The sequence below is a fragment of the Coffea arabica genome, chromosome 5c (genome assembly GCF_036785885.1).
Source record: "Coffea arabica cultivar ET-39 chromosome 5c, Coffea Arabica ET-39 HiFi, whole genome shotgun sequence".
NCBI classification, from domain to species: Eukaryota; Viridiplantae; Streptophyta; class Magnoliopsida; order Gentianales; family Rubiaceae; genus Coffea; species Coffea arabica.
This window is the reverse complement of record NC_092319.1, coordinates 38,506,112-38,521,958: the sequence shown is the minus strand read 5'-3', so window position 1 is coordinate 38,521,958 and position 15,847 is coordinate 38,506,112. Positions and strand designations below refer to the sequence as shown.

Sequence of the window (15,847 nt, the reverse complement as noted above, 5' to 3'; positions counted from 1 at the left end):
GTGCTATGCCTTGATTGATAAGGTATTGCTTGCTTATATAATTGCGGATGGTATAGGAACCTGATTGAGGGTTTTACTATTTTTAACATAAAACCAATTGCCACCCAAAAAAAAGATTTTTAAAGGGCTTAATACTCTTATTCCGCCTTTCGAAAACAGTAGAAAAAAGAAAAAACTCACAAAGCATAACTATCTATCATGGCCAATAGTATACTGATCACCATTCAAATTCCACAAGTGAACCCCAATTTTAAAACTCCTCAGCCTAAAGCCCAAAATCGATGAGCGAATAAAATTCTGAAAGCGATCTCAAATTCACCATTTACATTTGAATTGAGCAGAAACCGGTAACAAATCTATTCGAAAATGGGTTATCCGCAGAAATCGGTAACGTACTACTACTGGCACGGCACAAACTTTGGATACACGTTGTTGTTGTCAAAGTTTCCATACAAGAAGCTTGCTCTTAAAAGGTATTTGGCCCTATTCATAACATTAAGTGTGTAACAATACTTTCTGTTATCCATAGGAAAATATCTCAAAGTCATATATTGAGTTCTTTGCTCATTTGCAACAGATATATTAGCTCTTCCTCCCCTGATCATCTGACTATTAGGAGTCCACAGGAGACCAAGTTCATCTGTAAAGTTACCTTTGCCTCCGCAGTCCAACTTAAAAAACCTGATCCATGGGGCCACATTAGTCAGAATCATATGGTTTTAGCATTCGTACTAAAAGTGGATTGGTGTGAAGAGTGTTCGCACATTCAAATAAGATTATCAAATCGAATGTTTAGTATTTGTAAGTATTTCATTTTAACAACATTCAACTACATTCATTTGTAGAAATATATCATTCCCTTTTTTAATATAAATTTTTATTTTTTTTCAGGATCCATCTTTCGAAAATCAAGGGGTATTTTAAATCTTGAATGTGCAGTTCTTCCTCCAGGTAGGATAGAAGCTGCAATTCCAGATGTCGCCACAGCGATGGCGATATGACCCTGTGATCTCAGAGTAGCGAGTAGTGACCGGTACAAAAATGTCTTACCGGTACCCCCCGGGCCATCAATAAAGAAAGAATGGCCACGAGAAGAGAAACATGCTTCCAAGATTAAATCATAAGCATATTTCTGCTCAGAATTTAATTTGGAAGCCAATAATATATCCTCCGGCAGTATGCTGATGTTTCTCTCGTACTCAACTTCCTTTGTCAAGCACGTTGTATATGTACTCATGAGTTCGCGTGGTACCAATTGGTAGTCAGTAAGATTTTTACCCATCTGCCCAAGCAATCTGTTAATGTCAGTCAGAACAAGGCCCCTAATTTCTTCGGGAGAGCATGGATGGTATTGCTGCTGTCTTTCATAATCTCTAGAGAAATCTGGTTCGAACTTGTCCCATAACACTTTTGGATTAGTTGGAGAACAATATACCAGAAGAGTGGCAAATAAAAGCCTGAGCGAAGATGGCATCTGGAAAGCAACAGCTTCTTCAAGTGTCTCTTCTATATACGAATCAGAATGTAATAGACCAAGTGCAAAAGCAGCGTCTCTGAACGAGTTCATTTTTTTGCCGTTCACAGTTAAGAGGTCATCAAACGAGGTTGGCCCAGGAACATGAGTTAAGAGAAGGCGCAGATAATACCGCTCTCCCTCAGTTGGACTAACACTGACAAGTCTACCTATCACTTTTCGACGTTTCCTTTCTGTCCAGTGTTTGTACTTAGGAGTCCAAACGAAATGCTGAGGGAAATCTCTATAGAAGCATTTAAGATTTTCAGCGACTGCATTTGTTGCATTCATTTTGAAAAACTCAGTTAACATAGTTTTCGAAAAATCAGCCTTGGCTAATAACAGCAAGAGATCTGAATTTTTATCAAAGGAAACGAACTGCTGATTCGGAAGATGAACTTGGAGTGTATAAACAGATGGAGTCATCTCATTTAGATGGAATTCATAGATACGCCAAAAAGCTTCGGGAGCCGAAATATATCTGCCCTTTTGAAACTCATTAATTTCATCAATATCAGGAGGACCGCCATCAGTCACAATCTTAAAGGAGGCCTGATCATGACCTTTAAACACATACTTGTACAAGTATTTCACCAGTTTTATAGTAGAACAGATCTCGAAGTTTATATGGCAATCAAACAAAGCAAGGAGGTATGGGTTGTAAGGGACAACCCACCTATTATCGAGAGTAAACCTTCGGACCCTTATTTTTCTGCCATCGTCCCTTCTTCTATAATGTGGATAACCATCTTCAGCATGAATTGTATGCGGACAGAAATCTTTAGGATAGTGGCTTTTGCAGGTACCGTCTCTCATACAAGGACAAGTTTTATCCATAGTTCCACAGGGGCCGTGGATCATATGTTTGACAACAAGATTGTATAAGTGAGGGTAGCGAGCACGATCGGGCAACTCCGCACACACCACCCTATCATATGATTCTGGATTAAGCAGCTTGGACTGAGGTTTTAAGATCAGGAGTAAATGAGCATGAGGAAATCCGCGCTTTTGAAACTCAATAACATGGACACATGCTGCGACCTCACCAAAAATCTGTTTATTCAAAATTTCAGATTTGAGCATCTCAAATTTAGCTCTAAAAACCCTGGCTAGAAGATCTGGTCTATCCTGTGGCTTTTCATGATACTTTAGATTGTCCTGAATTTCTTTCCATGCTGGATTGCAGGTCATGGTAAGGAAAAGATCAGGTTTACCATATTTCTGAACGAGCGCCATTGCATCAAGATACCGGCGTCTCATGTCTCTCAGACCACCTATAAAAGAGGATGGGAGAACAATCTTCCGACCGACTTTAGACCCCTCGGACTGCCCTATAGAAACACTGTCCAAGACACCTTGGAGGATCTCCGATCTTATCACATTTTGTTGATGCCTATGGAAGTCCAACCTTGAAGTCTCTATCCTCACATAAGAATCAACAGAAAATTGTTGTAGAAGCCTAAGGCAGTGCAATAACATTGATTCATCATCATCTCTTATTTGAAATCTGTAGCAATAATACTCTATAGCTGACACCGTGTCTCCCTCGCGCTTCCCTCGATCAACAGCTATATAAGACAGAAATATTTTCTCGATGAAGAAGATGCTATAAGGTGAATATTTAATAGCGTAGATTCAGTAAGTGATTTACTTGCCTCTGCGCTCTAAGTCTATTAAGTGTGAAGGGTCGCTAACAGAAGAAGGGTCAACATTAGAATCGCCTTCACAGCAGTCCACATTTCTTTTCCTCTTATATAGTCTCTTAATACCATGGTGCCATCCACATTCATCTCGAGGAAAAAGAATAGGATACTGTAGAGGGTCATAACAGCCATAGTAATGATTAATTCTATGGCTGGTATGCGAGTGAGTGTAAACCTGAATATGAGCACTCCTGTCTACAGTTTCATTTTCATCTTCAGTCCATATAGCAGCAACTTGCGAGGTAGATGGCAGGTTATAGACGCGCTGGTCTAAACCAGGGTAACAGTTAAGAACGATCCTATAGCTATCAAGGTTTGGTATATCCCTGAGACTTTTAAAGAATTTGGCATAAGGATTGTTCAAAAGTATGCGCATAAGCAATTTTAAAGTGCCTTCGCGCAACTTTTCAGAGTTTCCAGTTCTCTTTGCTAATTCCTCATCAGTGTCAAAGAAGTAGAATTGAATTCCGGATGGTTTGTCGGTTGACTGCGTCAAACCGTTGAGGAAGTGATAGACTTGGCCTTGAATACGAAAAGTATAAACACCTTTCGTATTTTTGGTCAATTCTGGGTCATATCTTGCAGCAAAGGACGTAAATCCCAGGTTATTATTGTAGGTTCGAACATTGTTTCTAAAGTGAGTGCTTTCTTCATCATTTCCAATAAACAAGCGCTTAAGATCATAAGGCATTGCTGGAATAACTAAAGAGATCTCTCCGCCAGAACAACAAAAGCTAGGAGGTTCCAAATAGAATCTTTTAGCTCCACAGTGTTCATAATTAAGAACATTTGGAAGGGTAGTGGCTTCATGAGGGATCTCATCAAGCTGGAAAAGACCCTGTTGACGACCTCTGCGAGGTCTAGCTGCATTTAATTCCAAACTATAGGTGAGAACGGAACTTTATTAATCCAATTAATAACATAAGCTGGCGAGATATACAAAGTGAAGAAGAATTAAAAAGCCAACCGGAGCCTGCTTCCTGACACTTCCATGAGAACCATGATTTTGACCAGAAGGCTGATCTTTAGATAGAAGGGCAGAAGAACTACGATGGTGACCCTTTTTCCCTTGAACACGGGTTTTTTTGGCAGACTTGTTAGACGTTCTAGCTCGAACAGAAGGGATTTCTGTAACTATACAAAGAAATAAGCTGAATAAAAAAATGCAGAAGCATTTGACCGCGGACAGTCAGCAAAGCGAGGAAACTATGAAAGGCCCATCCAAATAGAACTGACAAATACAATGTTTTTGTAGAGGATCTAAGCGGACAGGGCAGCCGTAGAAGTATCGACAATCACACGGAAAAAGGCAATGGAATATATACCTTGAGAAGTAGAAGCTGGTGCAGAAGAGTGTTTCTCAGAGATAGGTGTTTCATTTTGCAGATATAATTCTCTATGGACATCATTTAAAGCAGACTGATTTCTTTCAAAGTCATTGTAAGAATCAGGCAAAGGAGAGAACTTAACAATATTTTCAAAAAGCTCATTATCAGGTAAGACTTGTTTGTCAGTGCAAAAGCGGTGCCTGGCTCCGGCATACAGAAGAGGAAAGCTGCTTGTTTGGTGAGGTAACACAAGAGGTTCAGAGTAAGCAGTTTTTTTTCCAGAACTCTGGCACTCACGAAGAGGGGAAGAAAGTTTATCAGAATTCATGGAAAATCCAGTAAAAGGACAATACTGAACTACATTTTCAAAAAGAGTGTTCATAGGCAAGAGCTCTTTGTCACAGTAAGGAGTTTTCAGAGAATCTGTTAGGTCATCAATAACTGATACAGAGGCAGAGCGCCTATTCTTTTTGTTAAATAGATGAAGTTCAGGCGTAGTAGTAAGAGAATGAGAGCCTAAGATTTTCCTTTTCCCATGGAGGGGTGTAGGTGGACAGCTCCTAAGATTAGGCGTACCAGCGAGCGGATGTTCTGCAGGGCGGAAAATAAGCTTTATTTTTTTACTCGTACAGAACAACAACACGGAAAGGTCAATCCGTGGAGAAGAGAGCAAAGACGATCTCTAAAGGAGGAAATGGACATGAAGAAAAGGTCAGGAATTGGTAACACTAACAGTACCTCCTAGTATACCCGTTGCTGGTGAAGAATGCATTTCCCTAGTAGGGGAAGTAGAATGACCATGGAGACAACCGGAAGCAGATTCATGAGATGACATGTACTGTAACGCTTCAGCAATAACATCGGTGCTATCATGGCCGTCCTTAAAACCCCCTGTTTCTAACATTTGGCCATGCATAAGAGGTTGGTTTCCACTATCGCATGGGACAGCAAGTGTTTCAGGGAAAGAAACACCTGTTTCCACATAACCAAGTGGAACCTTGCGAATACGTGAGGGAAAACTCTTTTCTTTCTTCTTGGCGGCCCTAGCTTCTCTTCGACGACGTAGAAGGTCATTTTTCTCTATGTCTGGCATTTCTGCATACCTTTTGCGGCAAGTAGAACTTCTACCCATTCGCTTTAATTGTCTAGAGCGTACAATAGCAAAGGGCTTGTAAAATACCAAGCTATAGTTATTGAGCAAGTAATGAGCAGAAAGATACGAAATTTAATAGCAACAAAAATCAGAAAAAATGAAATAGATGCATAAAGTAAGTAACCAAGGGCAGCTGAGTATGCAATGCAAGGATGCATGTAAGTTTTATTCATTAAATGTAATAGTACAAGAACAGGAGCTGAATAACTCCTTGTTAGGCTAAATAGTCATTCAAAAGTCCTGGGAAGAAGTAACTAAGTCCCGGCAATTCAGAAGTTAAAGAAGCGAGATGCAAACAAGGTGCAACCAACGGCATAGTAGAGAATACAAGAAATGGGGATGGAATTTAAAGTGCAAGATATAAAAGAAAGAGGGAACAGGGGAGAAGCAGAAGCACCAACCTGTCTGGCTACAGAAACTGGACAGGGCAGAAGCAAAGAAGAGCAACGACACCACAATAAAATCGAGCAGACAAGAGCTAAAAAAGAGAAGAAAGAGAACAAGAGAAAAATAACTCGCATTAATAGGATGGAGAGTAATTAAAGAACTTAATGGGTTAAATAACAAGGTAATAAGCTATTTTTTCGTGGGAAAACGTCAACAATGGTAGAGAGAATAAGTAATATGAGTTTGGAGCAAGACACTTACCAGAAACACAGCAGCAAGATGAGCTCTACAAGATGAAACAAACGCAGGAAATTAAACAGGTGCGTGAGAAAAGAAAGAATCGGGTGAAGGAGAAAAAATAGCAAGGGAATAAGCTTTTAATTTTTGGAAAGAAAAACACAACAAATGCCGAGGGAATAAGCAAAATGAGCTTGGAGGAAGAAACTTACCAGCAACACAGCAGCAAGAGGAGCTCTGTAAGATGAAACAAATGCAGGAAATTAAACCAATGCGTGAGAAAAGAAAGGAGCGGATGAATGAGGGAAAATAACAAGGTAATAAGCTGAGTATTTTTTGGGAAAAAAACACAGCAAATGGGGTTGGAGCTAGACACTCACCAGCAACACACCAGCAACAGCAGCTTTGCAAGCTAAAACAATTTGAGAAAATTAGCAACGAGAAAGTCTAGAAAAAGCGAGAGCAAGAGAAGAAGCAAGCTGATGGGCCACCTTTTAAGTATCACCTTTTAACACTGATAAACTACTAAGATGGAAAGTGTGCTTGTGTATGTGTGAGAGAGAATGCGTTTTGTGCAATACTCCATGTTTGAGCAAAGAAAGATGTAGTTCTTGTGTTTGTACAAGAAAGATTATGTTTTAAGTGTGCGTTAGCGAAAAATATGTATTTCTGTGCAGGAGAGGGAGAGGGAGAGAGAGAGAAATAGCGAGAGAGAGAAGTGTATGTTTGAAACTGTGTGTGTATATGTATGTAAGGTGTGTACATGAAAGTGTAAGTTTATAAAAATTAAACAAATGAAGTGATAAAACTTTAACTTTAAATTTTGTACACAAGCTAAGTGGCCCTCAATGTACTCAGAGATAGGAGAATTCTGTTACCAAAAAAACTTAATAGCATAAGCACTTAATTCGTCAAGTACTTAATGGGGTTATCAAACACCCAAGTTTACGAGGTACCTGATGGACTGGGAAATCGATGAGATGCAAATAATTAATGCAGTGCAGTTTCCTGACTTCGTAATTTATTCTACCAATCATAAAACATGCTCTTTTCTCAGTCAAAAGAGAGAACAAAAACATTGTGAGTGCAAATGTGAAGTTGGAGTTGGCACTCTTGTAGGGGTATAAGTGCTGTTCTGAGGTACCTGATGGACTGGGAAATTGATGAGATGCAAATAATTAATGCAGTGCAGTTTCCTGACTTCGTAATTTATTCTACCAATCATAAAACATGTTCTTTTCTCAGGCAAAAGAGAGAACAAAAACATTGTGAGTGCAAATGCGAAGCTGGAGTTGGCACTCTTGTAGGGGTATAAGTGCTGTTCTGAGGGAGCAGTCAGAAAGAGAAGTTTCTAGTGAAGACCGCAAGTATATAATGAGGAAACAAAATCAAGGGGCATTCCTTAGAAGCAGAGCTGCAAGATGTCTAACCTAAATACCGTTATACATAAAAAGGAGCACATGAATCTGAACAAGAGGAGGAAAATATAGGTAAACTATCCCATGTCTAACACTGCAACTCAAAGCCCTTTATCTCCATCCTATCATTCTTTAATTGTCGGACTCCCAACATCCATTACTGAATCTACATGCCCATCCTGGTCGGGAACCTTGTACCCATTGCCTCAGAAAAAACTGTTATAGGTCATTGATTGGTGTATACAGCAACCCTCTTTGATTTTGTACCATAACTATTGATATAGAAAAGTTACCCAAATCAGTTAGAATGAGATTGCCTTCCAAGCCCGTCGAAAAGTACATCAGAAACAGTAGTTGTCCAATGCAAGTTGTGCCAGGAGTATCTTAGTTTCAATAAACTAGATTGGTTCATTAAACAATCATTAAACAGGTGCGTGAGAAAAGAAAGAAGCGGGTGAAGGAGGAAAAATAGCAAGGGAATAAGCTTTTAATTTATGGAAAGAAAAACACAACAAATGCGGAGGGAATAAGTAAAATGAGGTTGGAGGAAGAAATTTACCAGCAACACAGCAGCAAGAGGAGCTCTGCAAGACGAAACAAATGCAGGAAATTAAACCAATGCGCGAGAAAAGAAAGGAGCGGATGAATGAAGAAAAATAACAAGGTAATAAGCTGAGTATTTTTGGGGAAAAAAACACAGCAAATGGGGTCCGAGCTAGACACTCACCAGCAACAGCAGCTTTGCAAGCTAAAACAAATTGAGAAGATTAGCAGCGAGAAAGTCTAGAAAAAGGGAGAGCAAGAGAAGAAGCAAGTTGATGGGGCACCTTTTTTGCGTCGACCGAAGGAACAACTGAAAAGGATTAGAAGAAAGGACACAGCAGCTGCACATCGGCCACCGATCATGATGGTAAGCCGCCGAGGTCCTGCTAGGGCAAGGCAGGCAACGCTAAAAACCACTGTGCAAAGGTAAAGCACCGGATTTTCCCTGAAGAGAGCAAGGTGAAAGGCGGTTGTTGACAGGACTCCACAGTGACGGCATAGTTTTTTTACAAACATGACCCTGATTAAGAAATAGAAAAAGAGGAACCGCAATTAGAGAGAGAGAGCGGATTGAAATTCAAAGGTGGGTAATATTGTAAAATAGACGCCCTAACTTGTCAATCAAATACAACTGTCCACTAAATGAAAGTAATCGGAAGTGATAGCCGAGGCAGAAAATAGATTCTAAAATCGATGCAAGCAACGGGCAAGTGCAACTTTTCAGGCAAATATACGGAAGAAGTTTTTTGTTAGGAAAAGATTAATAAAGAGGTTTTTTTTTATAACAGGTAAAAATGCAGGACAACCAATTAAGTAACCATTAACAATGACAAATAAAATGACAAGGAAAAACCAACAAGTAAACATAATTTTATTGGACAATAGAATAAATGAAACGAAAATTAACCAACTGCTAACAATTAACAGCGATAAATTAGTAGGTAAATATGGGCGCTAGCAAAAGGAAAAAGGACCTATTTTGTTAACCCAACATACTGGCACTAATTAGGCAATAACTAATTGCTAATAATCAATTGTAAAAATCGATAATCATTTTGTTTTAGGAGAAAGGTTTTTTTTCCTAACAACAGCAACAAATCGCTAATTAAAGACTATCTATTTGATGGCAAAAACGAAAGGCATTATTAAGTAGCTATTAACAATTAACTGAAAAGTATTGGTAAATAGATGCATTTTCGCGAAAGAGAAAAAGAGCAATTTTGTTGCTTACATCAGCAAGGGAAAAAACGGAATTTTAAAAATGGCAATTAAACGGAACATTTTTTCAATACGTTTTACTGCAAGAGATCACCAATTAAATATGATCTTTTCACCATTATTAAATAAACACGAACAATTAATTCGCTGGATGCCAAAAAAAAAGACCCAAATAACCAATGAACAATTAATTGTAGAAGAAAAAGGTGTTTTTTCCGATAATAAAAATTTTAAAAATACTGCACTAACATCTAACAAAGCAAAAGAAAACAAAACAATTCACCCGAGTATAGCCAAAAAAATAAATCTGTAGGGGAAGAGAAAAAAAAGGACAAATTTGATCACAATTGACCAATCAAACCTGGCCACATCACTATTTTTTATAAACAATTGGAAGGACTACCACCAATTAACCAATCAGAGGAGGACAACTCATCAAATTGGAATCAATTGGAGGACTACCACCAATCAACCAATGGGAGAGCGCCACGTCAGCAATTGGGTTCAATTGGAGGCCATTGCATTCACACATTGAACTATATATGTTAACAAGTGTATTCAAAGAAGAGTTGGAAAGGAGAGCGTTTTGGACTATCTATAAAGGTCTCTCAATACATGAAATCTTGGGAACTTGGTTCAGCCTACTGTGGTATTCTTCTTATACTTGTGATTACTGGTGTGCAATTTCATTGTTTTATTGTTGTACTCAAAAGTGTGAAGTACTTTCCATAAAAAGCAGTTAAAAGTCACACATGTCTAAATAGATATAAACATAAAAATTTCTAATATCACATAACTCAACTCGTGAGTCCCCGATCGTAGAAACAACCTGTCATGGTACTACCAAATACAGTAACAAATACAATTACTAGATAAAGTGTACAAAGCACAACCTGTTCCCAAAATTGCCGATTCTTCCAGATCAAATAAGGCTACTGGTAGGCTGAATATATAATGCATCCTCTTGAAAAGATTTGTATGGCCTGTTATGGCCACTGACAATTCATGTTAGTGATGAATTTTTAACATGATCATCAATTTGTGATATCAAGCATCAAAATATACTCATGGACTAGAATAGAAGTCCATAGATCATAGATCTCCAATTCTGGTCTAGCAAAGGTACTGCTACCCCATGTCTAGATCAGAACCTTCACTGATATCTGAGGACTGAGAGGTATTGTGGTGCTGGATCAGATTACATGTTGCCAAAAGAGTCTAGTCTGGAGCCATCTTGAGCATCAACTATTCTTGAAGAATGGACTTGTACGATGAAAAAATTGACTCGAGTAACCTGGAAAGAAGGATGAAAGTAGCTTTCTGGTGGATTAAAAATGAGCCAATACCTGGTCCATTGATGAAGCAAGTTCTGAGGCAGTGATGCTTGAGGGAACTGTTCATCTACCCATTCCTCCTTCCTAATCCTTTGGTCATAGCTCATTGCTAAATTCACCAAAATTCTTCAGTTAGCCTTTCCTTTATTGATATCTTCCTGAATTTATGCAGCATTATACTAATTCCTGATTGTTCATCTGTACCATTTAAGATAAATTTTATTGATGGACTCCTCGCGTATTTAAATGTTAATTGCATTGCTCTTCTGGGATTCTGAATCTACAGATTCTACACTGCTGAAAGTTGAACCACAATCGAAAAAGATTGATCAGCTCCGATTAAATATATTTTGCTGATCATTTGCTCTAAACAATCCAGTTTTGTTATGCTTCAAAACTATGATGTGCACATCCTATGGAGTACCTTTTTGAGGAGTTCAGGAGCAGAAAATTGAGTTCTGGAAAGACTTCAAAATATGTGCAGAGTCTGAAAAGTATTACAGTTTGTTGATGGGAAATGCACAAAAGATAAGTTTTATGTTGATGATTTGCAGTGGCTTCATTGGTTCAATAGCTTAAATATGTTTTATACAGCCTGAGGTCAGAATTTTGATTGGATCATCTGCTGGAGTTGAGAAGATCTACACAATTGTGGACCAAAATTGTAGAGAAGTTGACCCTCAATAGCCAATGCACAAGGCTAAAGAAACACAAAAAATGACAGACCAAGAACAAAAGTTTAATATCATCATAACAGGAGATAATACAACAGAAGAAAAGAAGAGATGCTAGGAAATGAAATACAATTACATATCACTGAAAAAAGAATCTGGACTGGGAGGAACTGGAACATCAACAGTCCCTTCTAGCATAAGAACAACTTTCTTCATGGATGGTCGGAGCGTTGGCTCATTCTGGATGCACCACAAAGCAATTCTGATCATTCTTTCTAGCTTTGTCATGTCAACTGCCTCTTCCTCCCCCACTAGTTTATGGAGCTCACCATCCACGAAACAATCATAAGCCCACACTTCGAGAATGGATTGTTCCTCGGGAAGATTAGAGTCTACATTCTTTCGACAGCATATGATCTCTAGCAGCACTATTCCATAGCTGTAAACATCCGCTTTAACTGTCACTGGCACGTTACGAAGCCATTCTGGTGCAACATAACCTCTTGTTGCTCTTACCGCAGTATAAGTTCTTGTCCTGTCATGATCTAATGGCTTTGCCAATCCAAAGTCGGATATCTTCGTGCACCTGCTGTCGTCCATGAGTATATTTTGAGGTTTGATGTCACAGTGGATGATCTGTGTCTCACACTCTTCATGTAAATAAAGAATTCCTCTTGCAACCTCAGAAGCAATTCTGATTCTTTCATCCCACCAAGGATGACTTTCTGGCTTGAAGAGAATATCCGCCAATGATCCATTACTCATGTATTCATACACCAGAAGCCTTTTATCTCCATCAAGGCAGTAGCCAAGCAGCTGGACAAGAACGATTACTCTGATTTCATTTTGAAACTCCTTTTCCCCTTCTACTAATACTTTCTCTAGTTTTTTCACAGCAACTACTTCCCTGAATTTGGCAAAACCCCTTTGTATACAGCACCAAATGCTCCTCTGCCCAATTCTTCTCTGAAATCATTTGTTGCTTGCTCCAGTTCAGCAAAGGTGAAGGCTTTTGGAGCCGCATCGGCCACAAATTCCACATTTCCATTTTGCGTTATTTTCTTATAGGCCCGCACTTGATTTCTGTGAACATAAACCCCTGCAATTACAGAGATCATGACTCCAAAAACAGCAAGTGAAACCCCAATAACTAGGATATCCACATTAATTTCTTTTTTGATGCTTTTTGGAGGACTACTGGGAATTACACCTTCACTGATGGATGCAAGTGTACCCACCTTGACCAGAGTGACATCCGAGTCACTTGTCCTTTTCCCATATGTCAATGGGAGCTTTTGTTTGCTACACTTTCCATCTTTATAAAATGCTGCTTCACAGTTGCAATCATCAAGGCACTGCTTTTCACAGTCTTCTTGTGTGCTTGTTTCCATTGTAGCAAAGGTATTATCTTCCCACCCTGTATTTGCCAATGGTCTAATCTCGTATTTGACATTGGTAATACTATTAGATTTACAACTTTCTACCGTAAAATTTCTCTCACAGCCTGAACTCCAATTTCGTGGATTTACGAAGCCAGGAGGACATCTGCATTCAGCAACATTATCCATCATGGTACAGAAACCATTAGGCCCACATAGGCCTTTAGGAGCACATTTATCCTCCACAGATTCCCACAAGATGGACCTGTTGCCTTGATTTGAAGAGTATGAATACAATCGAAATATGCCATCCACATGAATTTTTGCCATATATACTCTTCCATCTTGAGGATATCCTCCTTTGGTTAGATTAGACAATATAGTTAAGCTTGAATTGATCAAGTAGAGATGACCATCACCATCCAGATTTAGAGTGACACCATTTCCAAATGTGTTAACTGCATAGTAGGCGTGTTCAGATGAGTCTGGCGTTCTCACAGGATACTGCACCAGATTTCCGTCATCCTGCATCTGTATCCGAAAAATCCCCATCGAATCATCAGTTTCAGAAGCACTAGATTGCAGCTGGTGACCAGTTGCCAGTTGGTGACCAGGTAACAAAGTGTTCGTCGGAAGCTCAAAACTCTGCCATACAATTTTCTTATCAGAATTGTATAGGACAAAGTTTCCTGATCCAACATCGAAGCCGAAGAAATGCTTTCAGAAGGATCAGCAATAACAGTATCCTGGCCCTGTGTGTGCTGCAAAATCAGCCTTCCATCGCTCGATAACACCAGTGAGACATTGCTTGGAAAAACAGGGCTGACCCTGTTGGCTGTCCATATTAGTTTTTTCAGGGATTCCCGCAAGATATATCCCAACAGCATAGCCATTGCCTTGCTGGTAAAAACCAAACGCAAATAGACCTGAATGCGACGACCATGATGATGAGTTGCCTGTAGGTGTTAGAGAAGAACCAAGGCTAATATATAGAGGGCTTTGTTGAGCTAATGCTGTAGCTAAACAGGATACAGGTGATAAAAGGAAGAGTAAGAATACAGCCATGAATGTACTTGGAAAAAGAAGAAAGGCTTCGTATGCTGATCACTACTATCTCTTTGCTTGATATATGAAAGAATTGCACAGAGAAGTGCAGGGTTGACTTGTAAAGTCTTGGTAAAGACTAAAGACCATGCCGTCCTGGCAGAAAAGTTGTACTCGTTTTCCTCCTCCTTGCATGAGAAAAATTGGTTATTTCATTTTCTTGTTCTACTCCTTTTTATGGCAGATGAAGTCCAGAGGACGGTAGAGTACCTAATTCCAATGTTCATTGGAAATTCTGTAATCAGTCCAAATTTCTGAATTCTTAAAGTCACCATTTGGAACGGTGTATTTAAGTAACCTTATGATAAGTAAACTAAAGACAAATGGTGGCTAACAGTAAGGCATGCCATCGAATGGCGCCTTTAAAGTCACCATTTAAAATAGTAACTTTGAAACCGCACTCTTAAATAATAAAATCTTTACTTTTAGAAGAACTCAAAAATATAAACTACTTTCGTAACTTCTAATAAAAATCGAATTATTTAGATAAATGACTCAGAGAATATTGGCCAGATCCCTTTTTTATCTTATATATTAACACGCTAATTGTGTAGTCCTATGTCGGATAGTTATTTATTTTTCAGAAATTAATGGCCTTCAGAAAGCTCTTAAAAATAGCCTATCAACATTGCAATTTTAGCTTTTGGGTGTCATTTTTCAACCTAAAGAAAGCAGGACTTATATTGTTAACGTAAAGTGAATGGTCAGGAAGATTCCCTTCTTATGTCCAAACAGCCTAATGGGGTCCAGAATTTAGGGCCTTCTTTGATCAGAGCTTAAGAAAATCACAGCTATGACCTAGTACAGTCAATTGTACTTCACTCCAGTCTAGTCAAATATAAGAACAGTAGTGCCGGTAGGATTGGGGCGAGGACTTGTGTTATGTGCGGTTGGTTTGTGTTCAAATTTTTGATATATAAATATATTATAATGTTATATTGAATATATATCAAATATTTTACTTATATCACTTTAATTGCGAGTACAATAACGTAACACAGTTGTATATCAAATAATAAAATATATAACAATCAAACCGAACCGCATTGATTTTTCCCTCGGATAGAAGAATGTACTACTTAATTTAAGGTTACGTGAGAGATATGTTATATAAAGAATAATTGCATAAATCCCTTCTAAGATCTCCGACAATTTTATTTGGCTCTCTTATAGTTTTCAATATTACGTTTACCTCCCTTATTTTCATTTTCAATGTAATGATGAAGCCCATACCTATAAAGCCCTAAAAGTATTATTGTCATTCCCAAATTACCATTCCATGGCGTGAACGAAATTTATAATAAAAAAATTTTTGTAGGGCAGACTACAAAGAGTTAAATTGGTTGTAACAAACAATTGAGAGATTTATATGGAAAAAAAATGAAGTAACAAAATTATCTTATGAAAAAAGGCTTGAACTTGCAAAATAAATAAGGGAGAGAAATATCCCCTCCTATTAATGATGTAGTAGGCTACATGATAACCATTTTACGGTCTCCGTAAGATAAAGAGCATCAACCAAAAAATGACTTTAAAAATACAATATACCTAGAGCTGGCAAAAAAGCCCAAAACCCAACAACCCGTCCAACCCACCCATTAGTTTTAAAGGATGGGTTGGGTCAATTGGGTTATGGGTTTTATTGGGTTAGATAAGAACAACCCAACTTATTCATTGGGTGGGTTGGGTTTTTTATTTGGGTATCTAATACCCAACTTATTTAAAAGTAATTCAAAATAATAAATACAAGATTTAATACAAATATGCCCAACTATTTACATTTGGACATGTGTTAATAATTCATTAATTAATTTGTATTCAAAATTCTCATATATATATATATATATATTTTCAAT

The 15,847-nt window shown here is 38.3% G+C and overlaps 1 protein-coding gene and 1 pseudogene across 2 annotated transcripts; both read right to left on the bottom strand.

The window, feature by feature from the left end:
• Nucleotides 1-464: 464 nt before the first annotated feature.
• On the bottom strand, nt 465-8,946 carry LOC140007524 (uncharacterized). 2 transcript variants are annotated; one of them, XR_011814839.1, is made up of 6 exons: nt 8,299-8,332; nt 6,702-6,733; nt 6,534-6,558; nt 6,346-6,370; nt 6,099-6,175; nt 465-681 (listed from the first exon to the last, which is right to left on the bottom strand). XR_011814839.1 is itself a non-coding variant. In XM_072050189.1 (6 exons), the coding sequence occupies exons 1-6, from the start codon at nt 8,796-8,798 to the stop codon at nt 602-604; spliced, it is 471 nt and encodes a 156-aa protein (XP_071906290.1). In that variant the 5' UTR covers nt 8,799-8,946; the 3' UTR covers nt 465-601. The 2 variants fall into 2 exon arrangements, 1 of the variants encoding a protein (XP_071906290.1); XM_072050189.1 differs by lacking the exon at nt 8,299-8,332 and adding an exon at nt 8,567-8,946.
• Nucleotides 8,947-11,552: 2,606 nt separating this feature from the next.
• On the bottom strand, nt 11,553-13,952 carry LOC140007321 (G-type lectin S-receptor-like serine/threonine-protein kinase LECRK3; annotated as a pseudogene).
• Between the last annotated feature and the right edge of the window lie 1,895 nt (nt 13,953-15,847).

Excerpts from the sequence above, each read along its gene's own strand:
- LOC140007524 (XM_072050189.1), bottom strand. The coding sequence starts at position 8,798 with ATGTTTGTAAAAAAACTATGCCGTCACTGTGGAGTCCTGTCAACAACC. Across the intron at positions 6,734-8,566 it reads CTTCGGTCGACGCAAAAAAG|CTTGCAAAGCTGCTGTTGCT; the intron begins GTGCCCCATCAA and ends AAATTGTTTTAG. Across the intron at positions 682-6,098 it reads CAGTTTCTGTAGCCAGACAG|GTTTTTTAAGTTGGACTGCG; the intron begins GTTGGTGCTTCT and ends CCCATGGATCAG.